The sequence below is a fragment of the Benincasa hispida genome, chromosome 9 (genome assembly GCF_027475165.1).
Source record: "Benincasa hispida cultivar pf3 chromosome 9, pf3_genome.v1.1, whole genome shotgun sequence".
In the NCBI taxonomy this organism is placed as follows: domain Eukaryota; kingdom Viridiplantae; phylum Streptophyta; class Magnoliopsida; order Cucurbitales; family Cucurbitaceae; genus Benincasa; species Benincasa hispida.
The window spans coordinates 66,780,130-66,800,705 of NC_143486.1; the positions used below are offsets into that span (position 1 = coordinate 66,780,130).

The 20,576-nt window shown below is 33.5% G+C and overlaps 2 protein-coding genes across 5 annotated transcripts; both read left to right on the forward strand.

Annotated features, from left to right (window-relative positions):
• The first annotated feature begins 324 nt into the window (after positions 1 to 324).
• On the forward strand, positions 325 to 1,191 carry LOC120086329 (jacalin-related lectin 3-like). Of its 2 annotated transcripts, XM_039042922.2 has the most exons (3): positions 325 to 543; positions 626 to 666; positions 812 to 1,191. In XM_039042922.2, the coding sequence occupies exons 1-3, from the start codon at positions 510 to 512 to the stop codon at positions 1,091 to 1,093; spliced, it is 357 nt and encodes a 118-aa protein (XP_038898850.1). In that variant the 5' UTR covers positions 325 to 509; the 3' UTR covers positions 1,094 to 1,191. The 2 variants fall into 2 exon arrangements, with proteins under 2 accessions (XP_038898850.1, XP_038898849.1); XM_039042921.2 differs by having other exon boundaries at positions 334 to 666.
• Positions 1,192 to 6,358: 5,167 nt separating this feature from the next.
• Positions 6,359 to 20,365, forward strand: LOC120085191 (uncharacterized). Of its 3 annotated transcripts, XM_090317942.1 has the most exons (4): positions 6,368 to 6,537; positions 12,191 to 12,259; positions 16,766 to 18,895; positions 19,921 to 20,365. In XM_090317942.1, the coding sequence occupies exon 3, from the start codon at positions 16,773 to 16,775 to the stop codon at positions 18,879 to 18,881; it is 2,109 nt and encodes a 702-aa protein (XP_090174068.1). In that variant the 5' UTR covers positions 6,368 to 6,537; positions 12,191 to 12,259; positions 16,766 to 16,772; the 3' UTR covers positions 18,882 to 18,895; positions 19,921 to 20,365. The 3 variants fall into 3 exon arrangements, with proteins under 3 accessions (XP_038897006.1, XP_090174068.1, XP_038897007.1); XM_039041078.2 differs by lacking the exon at positions 12,191 to 12,259 and having other exon boundaries at positions 6,359 to 6,537; XM_039041079.2 differs by lacking the exon at positions 12,191 to 12,259 and having other exon boundaries at positions 16,728 to 18,895.
• Positions 20,366 to 20,576: the final 211 nt, after the last annotated feature.

A 20,576-nucleotide genomic window follows, 5' to 3' on the forward strand; every position in this document is an offset into this window, starting at 1 on the left:
ATAAAATCATTTTTACAAGCATAAATATGATTATATAAAAATAAATATTTCATAAAATCAATTATATCTAAATCTCTGTTTCTAAAAGGTTGAAAAATAAAATGGAAAAAATGATGAAGGGAATACATAGAAAAGATAATTGGGGAGAGAATGTGTGTTTTGGGATGAGACATAGATGGACAGACAAATTATGACTATTTCATAATGATGTTTTTGAATGTAGATTCAATAATGTATGTGGATATTAATTCAAGACTGTACGGCCCACACCCACTTGCATTGCAATGGACCTACCAAATAATAGCATGATGATAATTTATAGATAATCCAATTAAAAAAAAGTGTGTGATGAGAGTTTTTTGAACTTGAAGCATATAAAATGAGGGGTAGGAATAATAATATACTGGTAAAGAATGAATGAGAGTATAACTAATGGGCGCCAGAACTAGATCAAAGGATTTGGCCACCGTATTGTCATTAGGAGAGCACGGCGGCATTGGAGGGGACAAATGGGACGATGGAGTCTTCTCATCTATAAAACAAGTAGATATTATTCATGATTATCGTTACATCAACTCCATTCGCACAGAGTATTGTGATGACTTTGGAAATTCAATTTTTTCAGATAAGCACGGTGGAACCTCAAATTATGGAACACTCAATAAGGTACATAACTTTGTTTTATATGTAAATCCAACACTACACATTCCCTATATTTATTGCAATATATATACTTAGGATGCCCCTTTAGGATATGCATACAAATTCTTTTTTCTTATGATAATTTTTGTAATTATAATTAATTTCGCAGGTCGTTCTTGAGTATCCAAATGAATACCTAGTTTCAATTCATGGATATATGGGAGACGAGGGTGGCTATGATGAACACTATGTAATTCGATCATTGACATTTGAGAGCAACAAAAGGAGTTTTGGACCATTTGGTCAAAACTATGGAATACCATTTTGGTTTCCAACCAGTGGCTTGGTTAAGGTTGTTGGTTTTCATGGTAAAGCTGGTTGGTTTCTTGATTCTATTGGGATTAAAGTTGTTCCAGTTCATAACAATACCATAATCTCAAGTGTGGAATAAAATATAAAATAAAAGGTAAGTGATTTATGTATGTATCTATATATAAATAAATGAGAATATTGATAAATGAGCAATCGATGATGCATATATTTGTTGTTTCTTTTCTTTGTTTTGAAAATTTTGGATTAAAAGCCTCAATATATCTCTCTTTTTGTGATTAATTTAATTCTCACTCAATACTAATTTAAAACCTTGTTAAAATTGTGTTTTTTTTTAAACCATGTAACAATATTTTGGACTGTGAGTGGTTTTGTTATTTTTCTTTCTTTTATAGTTTTTATACTAAGAGATAGTCTTAGAAATTGAAGAAGGAAAAAGGAAGATTTGGTAGATATTGAAGAAAGAGGGGCATGTGTTGGAGGAACCTGCAAAATATAAGCTGGTTGTCATGATTTATCTGCATTGGTATATCTCCTCACTTTTCTAAAACATGGTAATCTTGGAGTCTAAACCCAAGATCCAACTTGGGAGTATAAAAAGGAGAATGTATTCCCCAACTTAATCAATGTGAGAACTATTATTATTATTTTTCATAAAATTGAGGGTGTTAATGTAATTGTTGAATCGAGGTGAATTTGATTGGTTTGTGGTGAAATTAATATTTATGTCATTGAAGTTTCTTACTGATTTCAAGACTTTTTAAGATATTTGAAGGAATTTAATAGGATTAGGGGTTTGTGAGGGACAAATTTTAACTTTGTTCAAGTGATTAGAGTAGCAATTTTAAACAACCCTCCCTAAAATTAGACAACAACACAACACGACTAGCCCAATATTAGTATAAAACGGAAAAATTGAGAAATTAGCTTCTTAATCACATAAAATAGATGGACAATTAAATACATTTTGAAGCAAAATCAATGCTCTATCGACAGGATTTGTATTGCCCCTTTGTGTAGAATCAAGCATGAGTCAATCTCTCGAAATGCTCTTGAAAGCACCAAGAATTACCATATAAAGTATCAATATGAACGACTTATCCATGGATGATTCATTTGACCTCTGAAGATTTTTTTAGACATATTTTCTTACTTCTTTTCCTTTCCTGCAAAATGTCTTTAAGCACGGTGCATTGCATGTACATATTCTCGTCACTTATCGGAGACGATGTGGAGCGGTCAACGTTCTCGAAAAAGGATAAACTAAAAAGTAAAAGAGTATTCACCAATCTTTAACAGTGTGATTGGATAACAAATTAAAGTATAAATTTTTTTATAAAACAAAAAAAATGGTCTGCGAAAATCAAAGTTGGGTTCGGAAGTTATTTTTGTATTGGAGAAGATGTTAATACTTCACAATACCCGTTTAGAAAATGGTGACCAAATTTTAATTCTTGAATTGAAAGTCCTATTTTAAGGAAAAAATAATGTCTTATCTTACCTTTCATTCACTAGATTTGTTAAATTGACGAATCTGATCGTTCGTCTGTCCATGTTATCAGTCAATTAGTAGCTTCAGTGTAACGACCGAACTTAAGTTAGGTCGTTACTAAATACATGCATGCATGGAACTCAAAACGATACTTGGTTATGGTGAAATAAATGCTAATTAAATAAGGTAAGTTCAAAAGTCTTTCATTAAATTTAAATATTAAAACAATAGTAGGGTACCCATAAATCATAAAGGACAATAAATAAGTTTGAAAAACAATTCTTAAAAGTAAGTTTTAGGCATCAAAACTAAAAGTTAAGAGGAACATGAAAAGAACTTTAAATCTCATGAGCGGAAGGGTAAAAACTAGCCCCAGTGGCTTGATCACGAATTTCACTTGTCCATCGCCGGTGCATCTCTACCCTTACCTGAAACAACAACATGAGAAAGAATTAGTATAAAATACTCAGTAAGTAACCCCAGAATTAGTATAAAATACTCAGTAAGTAACCCTACTACTAGGGTCAGGCTGGGCATCTATGTCCTCTAGGTACCCACCTCTAATGAAACATATAAGCTGCTCTAGTCCTCATGGGACACATATGTACATGAAACAAGAAGGAGACTGAGTCTTATCCTACTGTAGTTAAGTATATCCACTACCTCTGGTGAATCCTGAAAGAGACACAAACTGGTGAATCCTGAAGGAAACACAAACTGGTGAATCCCGAAGGAAACACAAACTCTAATGGGCATCTAACTAATCAGTAAGGACATTTGCACAGTCTCAACATCACTGTACGAATCTATGACATACATATAAACCTCAACATCATGGCTCTACAACATACACATATACCTCAACATCATGGTTCTACAACATACATGTATACCTCAACATCATCAGATCAAATACGACTATGGAAGCACATACCATCTCATACTAGCATTCAAGTGTCTATGTGCATAAATAAATAATTCGGATCTCGTAACAGAACATACTTTAATCATGTTATACTATCAATCTTTCATGTTATCATTCTGCCATAACCTTCATTTAACATGCTAGCATACATCTAACGTCTAGCCCGTGGGCAGTTCTAGTAGTAAGATTACTTACCTTGATATTAGGTCGAACCAAAAAACAATTGAATCTTTGTGAAATTCTTGAATTCTTAATCAAGCCTAAACATAAACCAAGCTTTAAAATTAATAGTTAAGGCCAAAATCCAAATACCCAAATATTACAAAATATTTCCAGATAACTTTACCTAAGGTGTGGTCCAATTCGAATTCACCTTCCAAACCTCCAATTTTAAGCCAAAATAATTAGCAAACTAAATTCTTCTTCATCTTGAATGAAATTCTTGAATCAACCTCCTAATCATAATTTGAAATAAGGCTTACATGATTAAAGCTTGAATCAAATACATACTTCACTACCAATGTCTCAAATAAATTATCCATATGTAGCTTCCTCAAAAAATCACTTCCACATGACTTTACCAATATTTCTCAACAACCAAAATTAATCCACAAGAGGGTAATCAAAGCATAAAACTTACCAAAACTCGATAAAACAAGCTCCAACTTCACTGAACAACACCTCAATACCTTCACAAACTTGAATCCAAAGTTGAAACACAATGGGTATCAACCAATTTATGCCAAAAGTAAATGAGTATTCAAGAATCAACCGAAAACAAACCCAAACGGCAGAATTCTTACCCAAATCGATAGATCCAGTGACGCTTGAGCAGTGGTGGACGGAGGTCATGAAGAAGAAACTGACGGGGCGGCTTTGGGCGGCGTCGGACGGGCTCACGAACGTGAGGAAGAAAAGGGGGTGGGGTTTGACTTTTTATAATAATAATAATAAAACAAAAAAGGAAGTAAATATAATTACATTTAATTCTTTTCCGTTTTAACTATTAAATTTCTTTCCATTTCAAAAGAAAATTAATTTTTGCCATTAATTTTCACAAATTGAATAATTTCACGCCAATAATTAAATTCCCGCATTTATACTTGAAGTCCAAAATTTCAAAATGTCTTCCAACTAATAACAATTACTTAAATTCCAAATAATAAAATTACTGAAATTACATTATTACTAAAAAATGTGCGGGATGTTACATTCAATCATGTCAAAATTGATTAGAACCAACCGCTTGAAACGATTTGTCGGTGAGCGGCGTCTATTTTTCCCTAAAAACGACGTCGATCGATCGATAATCACCCCTAATTGAAGGCAATATCCCATAAAATAAGTGAACAAAATTTGATTAATTAGGCTATATTAGAATTTAGAAAAAAATCTCTCTAAAAAATATGAGGAAATATTACCATTTTTTTCTTTGGTGAGCTTTTAATAAAACTTTTTTCTTAACAAAATTATTTTAATTAAATTCATTTTATTATTCATTCAAATTTCATAAAGTGATAGAACCCCAATTATGTGGCAATATCAAGAAAGAAAGAATAGAGGAGAGGTGGTTGAATCGGTTAAGAATGACTTCCAATTTCGTTGGGAGAAATGTAGGTTTAAAAGAAGAAGGAAACGAAAAGAGAGGTAGCGAAGTCTAAATATCAGAAGTGAGGAAGGAGAGCTCTCGAGAGTGGGAGTTCAGAAGACGCTGTCGTGGAGAAGCCATTGCAGTGTGCCGCTCATCGTCTACTTTCACTAGACGATCGTGCAGCATTTGGTAGGCGATCATATAGCAAAAGGTAGACGATCGTATAGAAACTGGTAAGCGATGATGTAATAGTAATTGGTAAGCGATCGTGTAGGAGTTTATGAGCGATCGCAGAAGATCTAGTAAGCGATCGTTTAGTAATACTGAACGATCGTGTAGAATTTGTAAATGATCGTTTAGCTTTTCGTAAGCGATCGAGTACCATATGTAAGCGACCGTTTAGTCTTGTTTGACTTCTATCGTTTAATAAAGAAGTTGTTCATTGTTTAGTTACTTTTCTGAATAATTGTATCAACACGTTTTGATAGTAAAGATTTCAAGAATCAGTATCCTAACATAAAGCTTATGGCCCTGAAATTTTAAGGAAAACATGATTAAAACCTTTAAAAAAAAAATCAAAAGAAGTAAATTTTAGAACTGTTTTACATACTAGAGAAATGTTAAAAAAAAAATCCATTTATTATGTAAAGTTGCATTGACCTTATGCAATTTAATAATATACTTAAAACAATAAACAAATAAGTCATAATATTTATAAGGATATTAAAAAAATTAACAAAATATATTGAAAATTAATCTCAGACTGTCAATGCATTAACTTCTCATTTCAAGAATTATAGAAAGTAGGACCCCAAATATTTCTAGATTATTTCAAAGAATGATTTCTAAAAAGAAGAATTTTAAAAACTCAAAGATCTACATATTTCTAGATTCCGTCGACAAAAAGATTTTTTACAAAAAAAAAAAAAAATAAAAAAATAAAAATAACAATAAATTGAAAATATAGAAATAAGACAAAATATGTATAATTGCACATAGATGTAATGATCAGAAAATGTTATCAAACAATAGGAAATGAAAGCATATAAAATATAATTGGGCGTTTCAAAGTATGAGGATTCAGTAGAGTTATTTTAAAATATATAAAAAAAAATCAAAATATTTACAAAATAGATCAAAATTTTAGAATTATAAATAATAGACGTTGATAGACTTCTATAAGTATCTATTATTGATAATTCTAAAATTTTACTATATCTTATAACTATTTTCAACTTTTTTTACCATTTAAAATAATTTTTTTAAGTATAAGATTTTAAACTAAAAGATAAAAAGAAAAGCTCATCCATTCGTCGCAATGTGCATGCCTCCGACATGACTTGACTACACACATTAAAAGAAAGAGGCCGATGGTGCTATCATAATCAATCATTTTTTTTAAACTTAACTTTTTTTTCCTCTCTCTTTGTTTTTTTTTTCTTCTTCAAACTTCCCATTTTTCTTTTCCCTCTTCCTTATTTTTGTTAACTCTTCTTCTTCATTCTTAGCTGGTTGCATTTAAAAGAACAAAAGCAAAATCGTCCTCCCAACCTAGAGGTATTTATAAACTCCTTTTCTTCTTAATCTTACATTTTACTTTTTACTACCTCGAATCAATTTTTTTTTCTTTGTATGCTAGAGATCTAAGAACACATCATAAGATGATAGAGATGAAGAGAGGTAAAGTTAAAAAAAAAAAAGTTAAAAATAAAATAGAGCAAATCGTAACACTTTACTTTCTTTTTTAAGAGAACTTAATGAAGAAGAATAAGAATGAAGAAGACTACTAGACTCTATTGTTGTTTGAGGTGTGTATCATCGGAACAAAGTCCTACTAAATGCACCTTTTAACTCAGTTAGAGATTTTCTCGTGTGCTGGATTCTCGACTTGGTAGAGAATTTTTTTTGTTGGAAAATAAAAGTTAATTGGGGTGGTCTCTGGTTCTTTTTTCTTTTTTAGGAAAAAAAGGATTGAGGTCTTTTGCTTCTAGGATTTGTGTGTGGATGGAGGTTCTCTCCTCTATGGTTTTTGTGAGAAAGATGGGTTTATAAAATCCAAAATTTTTCTACATTTGTGTTCGTCTTTTAGGGCTAGTTTTCCAATTTGTTTAAGTGTTTGGGGTTGATAAGTTATTGTTACGGTTTTGATTAAGTTCATAAGTTTTACTAACTTCTTGTATTTATGTTGATAAGTTTTTGTGCTTGTGGGCTTAATTATTTATAATTGTCATCTTTTGGTTGTAAATATGACGAAGGATGCTTCTTGTTTGTCCAAAACATTTTATTGTTGCTGATTTTTTTTTAATTTTAATTTTTTTAAAGCTTGTTATTAGTGGTTTCTCTTCTTTTGACAACGTTAATTGCTTTGGTTTTGTTTTTTTGACAATATTTGGGGTGGAAGATTCAAATCTCGGGTCTCAACGCTATTAATTTTTTAGACAATATGTTGCTTGGGTTGATAAGCTATTGTTATGGTTCTATTAACTTATCATTAACTTGTTGAGTTTATTTCAGTTGATTTTGTGTTGATAAGTTTAGGTAACTCTTCCATACTTTAATATCTAGGCCGCTATTAAATCATTAAGTGAAGAACAAATTATCAATTGTCAAATTTATGTTAGGAGTGAGTTTGAAATGGTTAATTAATTAAAACCACCATTGTCAATTTTTAAATTACTCCACACATGTTTATATTAATTTAAGATCAATTTTAATACAATGAAAAATTGGGATTAGAGGTATAAAATCATACATTGAATTAACTTTGAGTGATTATGTTTTAAAGCAATTTTGATTTTGACCAAATTGATTTTTAATAATTTCCAAATCACTCTGACAAATCATAAGTTAGAATGGAACAATAATGAGAATTTTGAAATTACAAATAAATTACCATGAATTTATAAATTTCAATTAAAAATGAGTCTTGAAATTAAAAAGAAAAACATTCCATGCTGAAAATTTGATTTTTTTTTTTTAAATTCTTAATTTTTTAGTTTTAATATTGCAAATTTTAAAACTTATTATAAATCAATATAAGCTCCAAATTGAGGAGATAGATATTTTTCAAAATCCAATTTTCAAACCAAGGTCGTCTCTTGAAGGCAGAACTTGTCTTTATTAATCAAAGTCGATCGTCTCTCTAAGAGACAACGTCTATTCGCAAATTTAGTATATTTGTGTAGTGGTAAAAGTTTTACTTTATCGTTAGAGCGAGCTTATCTTAACAATAAGGGCCTGTATGAAGAATTACAGGGATTTATTTACAATTCAACAAAAATATAAAATCTAACCTAATTGGAGCAAGAATTACCAAAGAAGTTAAACAACTTGGAGAGAGATTCCAGACTCCATGATTTTTCCTCCTCTCTGCAAAAATGAAAGAAAAATCTTTTATAGTACGTAGGCTAGCGTCACGATGCTGAGATAGTGTTGCAATGCTAAACCCCCTCAACGCTTGTCAATGTAAGGCACGCGCGAGGTGATGCGCGTCAAAGTCCGGAGTGTTGCAACGTTGCCCTGTTTTGCAGCGAGATTGAACATTCTGCCTTCAATCGTTGCGTAACGCCTCTCTTAGGGTCATGATGCCACATTCTCGATGGCATTTTGGTTATTTACTTGATTCTCTTCAAATTGTTGAATTTCTTGGCTCTTTTGGATTCTTTTTGGCCCAATCTTCTCTTAATGACTCCTAAATGTCTGGGGGACAGTTTTACCTACAAAATAAGCATTTAAAACAAATAATCAACTCAATTTTAGAGAATTAACATAGAAAATATGCATCATTTAAAAACCTAACAAAACACCCCCAACTTAGCTCTTGGTTGTCCTGAGCAAGCCTAAACTAGAAATATGCATAAATTCAAGCAAAAACATGAATATCAAATGTGCATTCATTCAGAGAACTCATTCAAAAATGTTTAGTATGTTCATGTGGTTTGCCCAAAAATTTGATTCATATCTCTCTTCTCAACAATCAAAAGTAAACAAATTATACAAATGAGCAATTAAACCTTTAAAATTTTTCTAAAAAAGAATTGAAGCCTATTTTTGAAAAGAAAACGTCTTTTTCTTGTAAAGCCATAAAAGAAAAGACTACTCAGTTTTAGTTTATTTAAAGGCTAAAACTAACTTGCATTGGATAGAGGCAATTCTAATACAAGGGTGCCTTTTAGACTCACACACATAAATTGAAATTGACATTTCTTTTACTTAGAGAGATAGTTTTCACACTCACACCACTGGGAACCTATTGCTCTTTTCTCACGAGTCCTCACAGAAACATGATGGAGGTAGACATACGTTAGTGAAAGTTATGTTATTTTGTTATGTAAATTAGCAAGCTTGTCTGTATTTTTTTTTTTTTTTTTTTTTGCTAGCAATCTTTATTCACTAGGCCCTTTTTATTCCTCTATGTCTAGACTTGCTTCTAAAACAAGATGGTTGTTCTTAGACCAAAGGTTTTCCTATTGAGGTGACAAAGAAAATCAAGTAGATATGACATTTCTTGAGATTCTAAATAACCAAGTAGTCAATGTTTTATGAAGTTAAAAGGAAAAGAAAAATGAGTTTCAAAACTTGTAAGAAAAAATTTTAAGAAGTTTAAAATTGATTTGTATCATTGCTTGAGAGAATGTGTCATCAAAGTTCATTGATAAGAATCAAAAGATTGAGAAAAGCAAATGATCAAGACAAACAGAGTGAATGATATTTTTGAATCAATGGACATATTTAGAAAGCAAAAATGAGACATATAAGATAAATGATACCAAGACGATGATATTGTATTTTTTTTTTAGAATAAAAAGAATGGCATAATGATGTAATAGAGCCTAATCTAGATATATATCATCAAGATCACAAAAAAAAAAAAAAAAAAAAAAAACCACATAACCTAAACTCAGGTTCTCAAGGGTTCCATACATGCAAAGATATCACAAAGCAAAATTTTTCAACATGGCTCATTTTTACAACCCTAATAAATGTAAAAAACATGCAATGTTCCTCACCCCCAACTTAAAAATTAAACATTGTCCTCAATGTTTAAAACTAAGAATTAAGCATAAAGACAATGAAAAGGGAACAGAAGAACTCCCCTGGTTTCGCGCAATGGGTGGTGGTAGACATTTTTCCTGCTTCTTTGTTTTTGTTTTTTCTTTCTTTCTTGTTTATTTCTACAAAAGAGAAAAGAAAAAGAAAAAGAAAGAAAAAGAAAAGCTACAAAAAACGAAGGAAGTTAGTATAAAAAGCAAATAAAAAGTAAAAATGAAAAACGAAAGATAAAATATAGGGCAAAAATGGAAGAGGATACCGGGAAAACATGTGTGATGCCAAATCAGTCCGAGTCGGATGAGTCGAGCTCTCGCTGAAGATCGTATTGAAAACCTATACTAGCGTAGTAAAGACGGTCTCTTTCATACATGAAATTGACCATTCTTTTCATACGCCTAATTTGGCGAGCGGTTTCACGGCACACCCTTAAGGCTTCAGTGGCAGTTCTAAGTGCTTGCTCACCTAAGGTTTCACCACTAGTGGTTTGTTCATGAGGATGATCGAGAAGTTCTACCCTAAGTGGTTCTTCTCCTAATTCTGATCTTCCTCACCTAGCTCTTCTTCTTGTTGTTCGTGGACCTTAACTTCATGGCCTCAGAAGGTTGAGTTGGTAGTCTTAGAAATTGGAGCTTTACGCCCCATACGCTCCCTATTTCTAGGTATTTCTATTCCGAACCTTTGACACAACAAGGTTATTAAGCTAGGGTGTACAAGGCTACCCGTTGTAGAACAACGTCCACATCGTCTTATAGAAGCATGAATTACTCTCATTGTGTTAATGGACATACCCTGAATGAGACAATAAAGAAGTTATGGCCCTATCTCGAGTTACATCGGTCAATCTAAGGACAAGCATCAATCTGGAACGTACAAAAGCATGTCAGATTTGACCTACTATAGACATGTCCATATATCTAAACCTTACTGCAACTCCACCTGAACGTGTCCATTAAGCACCTTGCCCACAGAGGGCTTCAATAATCTCCTGTTTGTCCAGTGGTTAAGATAGAAACCAACTATACTCATCACCAAACTAAGCTAGGCCAAAGGATTCATTTATTCTAGAGGAAGGGAAAGAGATTCTAACACCTCTTACTAAAGATACATCTCTATCAAGGTCTATATTGGCGTAGAATTCTCTAACCAAAGGAACAATAGCATCACTAGGGTCTGCTAAGGCTTCCCATCATCTCTCCCATATTTCGGAAGTGATTTGGGGATAGAAATTTTGTTCTAAAGTTAAAGCTCGCTTTGGCACTAGGTTCCTAAGAGCTACCACTTTATGGTATTTACTCTCAGCTTCCTCAGAAACAAACCTAGGCATATTAGACTCGAGACATGGAGGAGAATTCCTACCACTTGAACTGGCAACATTTTTTCTTTTCTTAGGCTTAGGACCCATGGAAAAGTTTTCTAAGAAAAATAATAGAATAGGGGCTAAAACCTAAGAAAAATCCTAATTCCCTCTTCTAAAAGACTTTCAAACAAAATATTCTCACACCTCTAATCAAATTATAAACCTGCAAGTAGAAAAATTCCCAAACATATTATTGCTAACTATGCAACACTCAACAATTCAAAAGAAAAAGCATTCTTTTCAAGCAAAAATTCAAATTTCTCACCAACAAAATTCAAATTTCTATCAAGCACAACTCAACTCACATTCAAGATAATCATAAAAGAGTTAAAAGAAAAGAAAATGCATTACCTTGGGTGTTTAATCCCTTGCTTTGAGAGGAAAAGAAAAGAAAGCCCTGGAATGGAGTTTTGGTAAAAACCCAAAAATTTTCAAGGTAGAAATCTTTGAAGAGTTTGGAAGCAAAATAACTTGGATTTGAAGTGGGGATGAAGAATCGGTGAAAGGTGGGAAGAAAAATTGAGAGAAAATGTGATGAAAAAGAGAATTGCTTCTTAAAAATGGCAAATCTGCATTTTAAACACAATTCTACTTCGCAGCGTATGATGCTGGCTACCCAGCATTGCAACGCTGTACCTTGATTTTTTTTTTCAGTAATCAAAACTAAGACTAAAAACTTATAGAGTTTACTCTAAAAATCAAAACTAATTCTAAACAAATTAAATCTAAAAATGAAAAACTTAGAAAAGGAAATTATTTATTAAAAGAAAACTGAAAATTTTGTTTTATTTTTTATGCCAGGCCACCTCCACGAAGGGTAAATTTTTAACGTCGATTGCTTGACGCAATCCATCTTTTATGCCTTTCAAGGTACATAAAAATTTTCATACTTCTCCGGTCCTCTCTTGGAGGAACCTAGATAGCTTGGTAGGGCTATAAGAGAGCTCATCCTCTTTCGAGAACCAATCAGGTAGAATTTGGATTTTCTAATATTTGGTAAAAAAGGGAAAAAGAAAGGATTAAAAGACTCAAATTAGTCAAAAGAAAGAGAAGCTCAACAACTGACTCTGACTCGTAAGGAAAAAACAAGCAGTAATCAAAGATGCAAAAAATTTCAGGAGTAAGAATTGTTCTAGACTTGGAAGCCTCTAACTGTTTTACCTGAGATTCCTTAAGGTGTGTACGGGCTCATACTTATCTCTACTTACTTGTTCTGAATATGGCATGAAATAACCTTCATCTTCCTCATCGCTCCGATAAAACTCCTCAATTAAATCAGCTTTAGTGCCATAGACGATGGAAGGCTTTAAATGGTTCTCCAACGTAAGCATGGAGTGTGCAAGCTTAGGTGTTTGATGGACCTCAACCGATACAGGGGATTTGAGTCTCCACGTGAAACTCAATTGAATCTTGCTCACAATCAGAAAAGCCATTAGCAAGTTCACACATTATTAAATCCAATGTCTTACCTTGGTAGGAATTTCGAAGAATCGGCGGTTTTACTTGATTGTCGATGGGAATTCCTCCACCATTTAATTTAGTATCTTCAGAAGATGCATCTTCCCAAGGCTCATCGATTCTCCTAACCGAATCGGTAAATTGGGCAACAAGGTCACACAGATTCTGAAAGTCGATTCTAGCCTCATGTTCGAAATAGAAGCTATCCTGCTGAAAACTTGATGGTGCTTGAGAAAAATTAGAATGTTCCTGCACAAACTCACAAGAGTAGTCAGAAAGTTCATCAACTAAATTTTTCAAAGAATGACCTAAATTGGTTGAAGGATACGACATCGATGACGGGGTTTGGTTAGGCATCTCCCAAGGAGCATAGCATTCGTGCTCAGGACCACACGAATCCTGTGTGTGTTCAGTAACCAAAACTTGAACAAGAGAGATTAGTTCATTTATTTCACTTTTAAGCTCATTAAATTCTCTTACTTCTTGTTCTCTTTGATGGGCCGCATACATTGCTTGAAATGTGAAATAATTGTTCATGTCCGTCATATTAAAACAAGTAGACACAAAGAAAAGAAAATATTTTTGGTGTTTTAAAGTTTGCTAGTCAAGTTAGCTAAGAAAAAATTAAATGGCTTGACCTTCCCCGGCAACGATGCCATTTTGTTCGATTGCTAAGTAGGTGTCGTTAGTTCTACCTAACCCGAAACAAATAATATTTATAAAGCTCGAACAACAACCTAACTAACTCGTAGTTAAAGTGGAAGTACGAGGTCGATCCATAGGGAAAGTTTTAATTTTTATCCTTTCTTAACTAACCTTGACTATTAAAGCAATAAAATGAGGGATTGATAAAGTTAAACAAAAAGTACTACAAATCAAAATATAAAAGATGAATGTAAACAAGTAAGGAATTATCTTGCTTCTAATTCAAATTAGACGTTCAATGCAATTCATATCATGGAATTCTAAAAGTTTATTAACAACCGGATTATGCTCGTAACTACTCACTCAACTCGATCAAGCTAGCTTCTACAAAGGCCGACAACTAGCAATAACCTAGTCGAGAGAGCGTCCTATTCATTGATTAAGGTTGGATAGACCAAACCCTAATCAACCTACATGATCCTACTTCTATTAGGTTCGATAGCGGCCATACAGAATAGAAAACATGCGCATTAGGTTATAGGATTCAATTTCATAGATTAATTGTTAAGATAGCTTACTCAATTAACCAAAATTTCTCAAAATTCAATAACTAGTGCATCCTAGGATAGCCATCAAACACACAAGTACTATTGCCTCTTAAAGATCTTGGCTAGACATTCCATCGAACACATTGGAAACAACGTATTCAACAACCATTGTGACAAAACCAAGTATTTAGGCTATACATTGTCGACATTATACGCTAACATTGGGATGTATGATGTTCTATGCTCAAAACGACGCGATACTACTTCTAGATATGCGTTTATTATGGATGTTCACGTAGTATGCCATGCGTTGTCACAAGTTTCCTTACGATGGAACCAAGTGTAATTCCACCGCAAGTTTCTCGGTGTGATCCGAGGTCGAACACAGGGACTGTTTTAGGTTATTGTGGTATATTCATGATATATGCGACCAAGTTTTCAATCTTTAAAAACGTGTTTGTACAGGTATAGAAATTGCGATAAAATAAAGTAAAGCGGTAAAAGATGCGATCATAACATAAAAATACAATAAACCCAAGCTAGATGATACAAGATACAGGCTTCATGTTACAAGATGCTGGGCTCAAGTTGGCTGTGAAAGTTATGCAAAGAACGTGGAAGGCGGCGGAAAGTCTTATGAACAGAATAGAAAGAGAAATACAATTAATATAAACAACGCAAGTTCTTAATTAGATTGAAGCTACAAATACTATTTCGCTCTTCTCTTGGCGTACACCTTTCAGTGATCGGCCGCGCTCCCACATGTCTGTGGTGAAATAAAGATTAACGTAATGAACACAAGGTTGCTTCCATGTCTGGAAGTACTACTCGCTTTAGTTAACACATTCTTCTGACCTTCTCTCGATAGATCAGAATGGTATCTTTACTTCTGCTCTCACAGATGAAGATGCTGTCTAGCATGCCTTAGCTAAATGCATTTTATATCTTTAACACAGATTAAGTACTTGGTTAATTCATATTGCTTATCAGGGAATTAAGAAAACATCATGAAGAAAGTGATTAACGGGTGAACGGAAATAGACAGAGAATGGTAAATGAAAGCTATCAAAACATTTAATATGTTTATTAAGCGTTTGATACATGGTGTGTGAATGAAGAGATAAAGAGAAAGTGAAATACAATGATGAAAGAGATAGAACAGATAGGATGGGTTTGATGGTAGGAAGAGTTTCTCTCTCAGGCTTGCTCCATCGGTAGCAGGGATCTTTGTACAAAGCTTCCAATCAGGTGTTTGGCAGGTTAGATCTGAGATTCACCTCTCGGCCTTATCTCGTCTTCTTCCCGAATTTCTTCACTTAAGCACTCAGCTCAGCCTTTTCTCTCAACAATTTAGCAGCATTTAGCCCCGTATCAAGTAGCATAAGTTTTCTTTGAAATCTATGGGGTATTTATAGGTGCAGGTCTTTGACTTTGGCCTTGTGGTCCCCACTGATTGTTATGGTAATTCCGAAGATGGAGGGATATTATTCCTTTTATTATGCAATCAGACCGTCAATTCTGCACAATCGTTAGTTGTACACGTGTCTCAATCCTCCGCTTTTGTGTTGCTCAGCTGCATCTTTCGATCATGGGTTTGCATGTGGTGTTGTTTTTATTACCGCATGTGGTTGAAATACAGCTCAGGATCGACTGTAGCATTGCGCCGTCATTGTGGTAATCGTCTCTTCATTGTTGATTCACGGGCGCAATGTGACAGAGATGTGTTGATCAGTTTCTCGTGAGCCTTGAGTGCAAGCGGTGACTTGGTCTCCTGCAAAACAGAATAAAATTTGGCTTGTCGTCCATCTTTATGGTGTTAGTGGTGATAATTATTTGTTTCTTCTTATCTATAGTTTTTGAGAATTATACTGGTTTTCTTACAATTTCATGGTTTTCAGTCTAACATTCGATATCTTAGTCAAACTTCAAAAACTAAAATAAGTTTTTAAAAACGATTTTTTTAATAAAGAAATAAAAAAAAAATCACTTGATTTTTGGAAACACACGTAAAAATAAATAACTAAACAAAGAAATCAAAAGAAATGTGAAAGTAGTGTTTATAAGTTAAAATTTAAATTATTATCAATAGAATCATAGTCATAGTTTTTAAAATTTGAAAATTGGGATTGTTTTAAAAAGAAAAAAGAAAAAGAAAAAGTAAGACTCCATTTGGTAACCATTTGGTTTTTATTTTTGAAAATTAAGCTTTTTACCTTCAAATTTTTTCCTTTATTATTTACTTTTTACCAACAGTTTAAAAGACAAGCCAAATTTTGAAAACCTAAAAAAGAATTTAATTATTGTTTTTGGAATTTGACTAAGAATTTAACAATTATACTTAAAAAATAAGCAATCATTCTAAAAAATAGGGAGAAAATTGGATTAAATTTCAAAAACCCAAAACAAAAAATGAAATGGTTACGAAATGGGGCCTAAACACTTGAATTTATTAGAAAAAAAATTAAAAATAAGATAAAAAAAAGTTATGAAGAATTACATTTGATTTGTAAACCAAGTTAGACTCCATTTGGGATTGCTATTGCTTTTAAAATAATTGCTAAATAATTGTTTAAAGTAGATATATAAAATAAAATTTAATTTCTTAAATATTGTATATGCTTTTAGAAGAATTTAAAAGCCAATAAATTAAATTTTTGTTATAATCACTCTCTCTCTCTCTAAATCAGCCCAAATGAAGGGTGATTAATTGTGATGAAATTGGTAGGTGAGTGATGGGGACGGTGCGTAAGGAGTATGATTTCATGACAAACCCACACCCACACCCACTCATCTTCTACCGACAGGGTAGACCCAAGAATCTTGGAGGTGGAGAAGAAGCAGCCATTTTGTGCTGTATATGCAATGAATTATTCCGTCCACCAGTGTTCGGGTGCTCGCGGGACGATTGCAACTTCTATGTCCATCAATCATGCATCAAACTTCCTCCTACGATCCACAACCCCTTCTATACCAAGTCTGCCCCTGCTGTCTTTTCCCTCACCACTTCCAACAACTTCCCCTGCAACTGCTGTTCCCAAAAACCATACGACTTCTCTTACGTTTGCTCCTTCCGAAAATTCGATATAAAACTCGACTTACAATGCGCCATCGCCCTCACCCTCGACCCGAAGGCCAACAGTTTACTAAACACCACAACCGCAGATGGTGGTAACTTATTTCTACATTTCTGTCATCCCCATCAATTGGCCCGTCACCTTCCCACACATCCAGATAGGAAAACTACAACAATTCCTGTTTGTATTGTCTGCCATGGCCCTATCAAATCATCTTCTACCTACTACTTTTGCCCTCAATCTCAACCTTACTGTAATTCCTACACCTTTCATCCACAATGTGCTGAGCTGCCTCGCCAAATCCTGAATCCTGATCTCCATCGTCATCCATTGTTTCTCTTTGCTATGCCTTGGAAGTCCAACACCCTTTGCGTTGATTGTAAAAATGAATGCACTAACTTTTTCTACTCTTGCCCAACCTGCTGGAAGTCCATGAATCTTCACGTAAATTGTGTTTCCTCATTCAAACACCAACACGACTTCCAGATTCTTCTTAGGAAGCTTCGTGATTACGATTGCCAACTCTGTCACAAACATGCCACCAATGAATTCCCTTGGTTTTGTACAATCTGCCATCAACTTGCCCATAAAAAATGTGCAATTCGTCAAATGTCCCAACATCTTCATCGTCACTCCTCTACTCAAACATCATCTGATAATGTTCATAAAAATATAATCTCACATTTTAGCCATAAGCAACATATGTTGACCCTTTGTGAGCCACAGCCTCTCCAGTCTTGCCCTGGTCGTGAATATAAACTTTGTGAAGCGTGTATGCAATGCATATCAACGCATCTGTCTCAATTCTATTCTTGTCAACCATGTGGCTTCTATTTGCACCCAGAGTGCGCATCATTGCCGACCCTATACGACAATACCTTCCTCCATGAGCACAAATTGAGTATGGTGTATACCCCAGATTTTGTATTCTCATGTGCCGTTTGTCTTCAATATTGTCATGGTTTTGCTTACCATTGTGAAGAATGTCACTATGTAATTGACATTCGATGTGCTACTACAATCACATTCCCATTTACACATTCAAGTCACCATCATCCCTTGTCTGATTATGACAGAAAAGTAAAACACAAGTGTAAAGCTTGTGGAGAGAATTTAATGCACAAAAACAGTGTAGGATGTGAGGAATGCGACTTTTACTTGGACTTACGATGTGCACATCTGCCAATTGAAGTAAAAACTAGATTTGATGAACATCCATTGAGCCTCATCATTGTTATTGATGGTGAAGAAGAAGAAAGTGAAGAAGAAGAAGAAAGTGATAGTGAAGAAGAAGAAGAAAGTGACGATGAAGAAGAAAGTGAAGAAGAAGAAAGTGATAGTGAAGAAGAAGAAGAAAGTGATGGTGAAGAAGAAATTGATGGTGTAGAAGAAGAAGAAATTGATGGTGAAGAAGAATATTATTGTGATATTTGTGAAGAAGAAAGGAACAAAGGGGAGTGGTTCTACTATTGTCGGGCGTGTTGTTTTGCAGCACATCCAAGGTGTGTTCTTGGGGACTTTCCCTTTCTTAAGTCAATTCAATTTGACGGCCATCCTCATCCTCTGAGTTGGGTATTGAAGACACAGAAGTCCTTTGATTGCAGTGCTTGTGACCAGTTTTATGATGGCAATTTAGCCCTTGAATGTAGGTGTTGTAAGGACTTTAATGTGCATGCATTCGGAGAATGTTACCAAAACCAGCTTACACAAGGTCAAATCACTTTCATTATGCCGTCTCTTCGCTATCGTTCAATTCCCCACTACTGATGCCTACATCAAACGTAAGCTCACTCTATTAAAATCTAATTTTCATGAAAATGCCGTTTTCAAATATGGAAAAATGAACCAAAATATTTTCTAAACATAATAAAATTTTGGAATTATCAATGATAAACGTTGATAGACATTGATAGACTTCTATTAGTGTCTATCAGTGACATAGATAAACACTGACAGAAGTCTATCAATATCTATCGACGTCTAATCTTGATGGTTATAAAATTTTGCTATATCTTATAAATATTTTCAAAACATAACAAAATTTTGGAATTATCAATGATAAACGCTGATAGACATTGATAGACTATCAGTGACATAGATAAACACCGATAGAAGTTTATCAATATCTATCAACGTCTATTTTTTATAGTTCTAAAATTTTGCTTCTCGTAAATATTTTCTAACAGTTTTACCATTCGAAATATTTTCACATATTAAATAGGTATATATATATATATATTATATTATTGTTTTATAACAATCTCCATAGTTTATAAGTAGTAGTTTGTGTAACTTTTTGTCTGTTATTATTTTGTTAAAAAAACAAAAAAAAAATCATGTCAAATTATTTTCAAACGTACATTTTTTGTCCATTTTTTAATACAAAAATATTATTCTAATTGGCATGTTCTAGTTCTATAGTTTTTTTTTCGTTAAAGAAAAAAAAAAAAAGAAAAAACAAATCTGATGGCCGATTTCTAAAGGCCCTGAACATTTTATCTATTGTTAAAATACATATATTTTTTTAATTTTTTTTATCAAATAAAGTCCCATAATGTGACTTATAAAAATATTTTAAAAGTGAAAACATAAGTTTCTTTATAATGAAGAAATGTTGTATCATTTTCTTTTGTAATAATAAAAACATGCTGAACACAATTGAAATTGACACAATTTAGACATATACTTTCAAGAAGTCAAATATTTAAAATTGAATCCATGAAAAAAAACGAAATTACTATATTATATATATATATATATGCAATAATAATTGTAAAGGGCTAAATAATTTATGATTAAGTTGCAGTGGAGTGATGGAGAGAGAGCATAAGACGAAGGCTGATAATGCTATTTTGAGGAACACCCACCCACCCACTGCTGATGATCTTCCACCGTCGGCCCCTCCATGACGGTGGAGAGGAAGAAACGTTCGATCCCCCGACGTTCGGTTGCTCCGATGACTACATCCAACTTACCCGTAAGATCTCCAGCCATTTTTCATACATGTGATCATCATTCTGTTTCACTCTCCACCTCCAACAACTTCCCCTGCACCCCTTGTATTAGGGATTATCGATAAGTTTAAAGTGAACAACTTTACCTGTATTACTCATGTGAACAAGTTAAACTCCTCTCCTAAATAAGCCTTTGTATTTGTAATGTGTTGGGTCAAAACCCATACCACCCCGATTACATCTGCTCCTACAACACCCATTTGAATATGAGACCTCCTGATCCTTTCTACTCTAAAATCTATGCTGTTATTCCCATCTTACGATTGGTCCAATCTATACAATCTTTATATTTTTTCCCCCTGATTTTCTCACTCCAAAATTATGTCGTTCAACCTTAACAGATATTTGAATATAAATGGCAAGTTTTGCCTCAATAAATGATATAGAAAAACTCAGAGGAAATTTCTCCCTAAAATTGCTTCTCTCGCAGAACCTTGATTTAACCCAT

Coding starts and splice junctions, on each gene's coding strand:
- LOC120086329 (XM_039042921.2), top strand. CDS start 433: ATGGGCGCCAGAACTAGATCAAAGGATTTGGCCACCGTATTGTCATTA. Junction 667..811: donor ATTATGGAACACTCAATAAG/GTACATAACTTT, acceptor TTAATTTCGCAG/GTCGTTCTTGAGTATCCAAA.
- LOC120085191 (XM_039041078.2), top strand. CDS start 16,773: ATGGGGACGGTGCGTAAGGAGTATGATTTCATGACAAACCCACACCCA.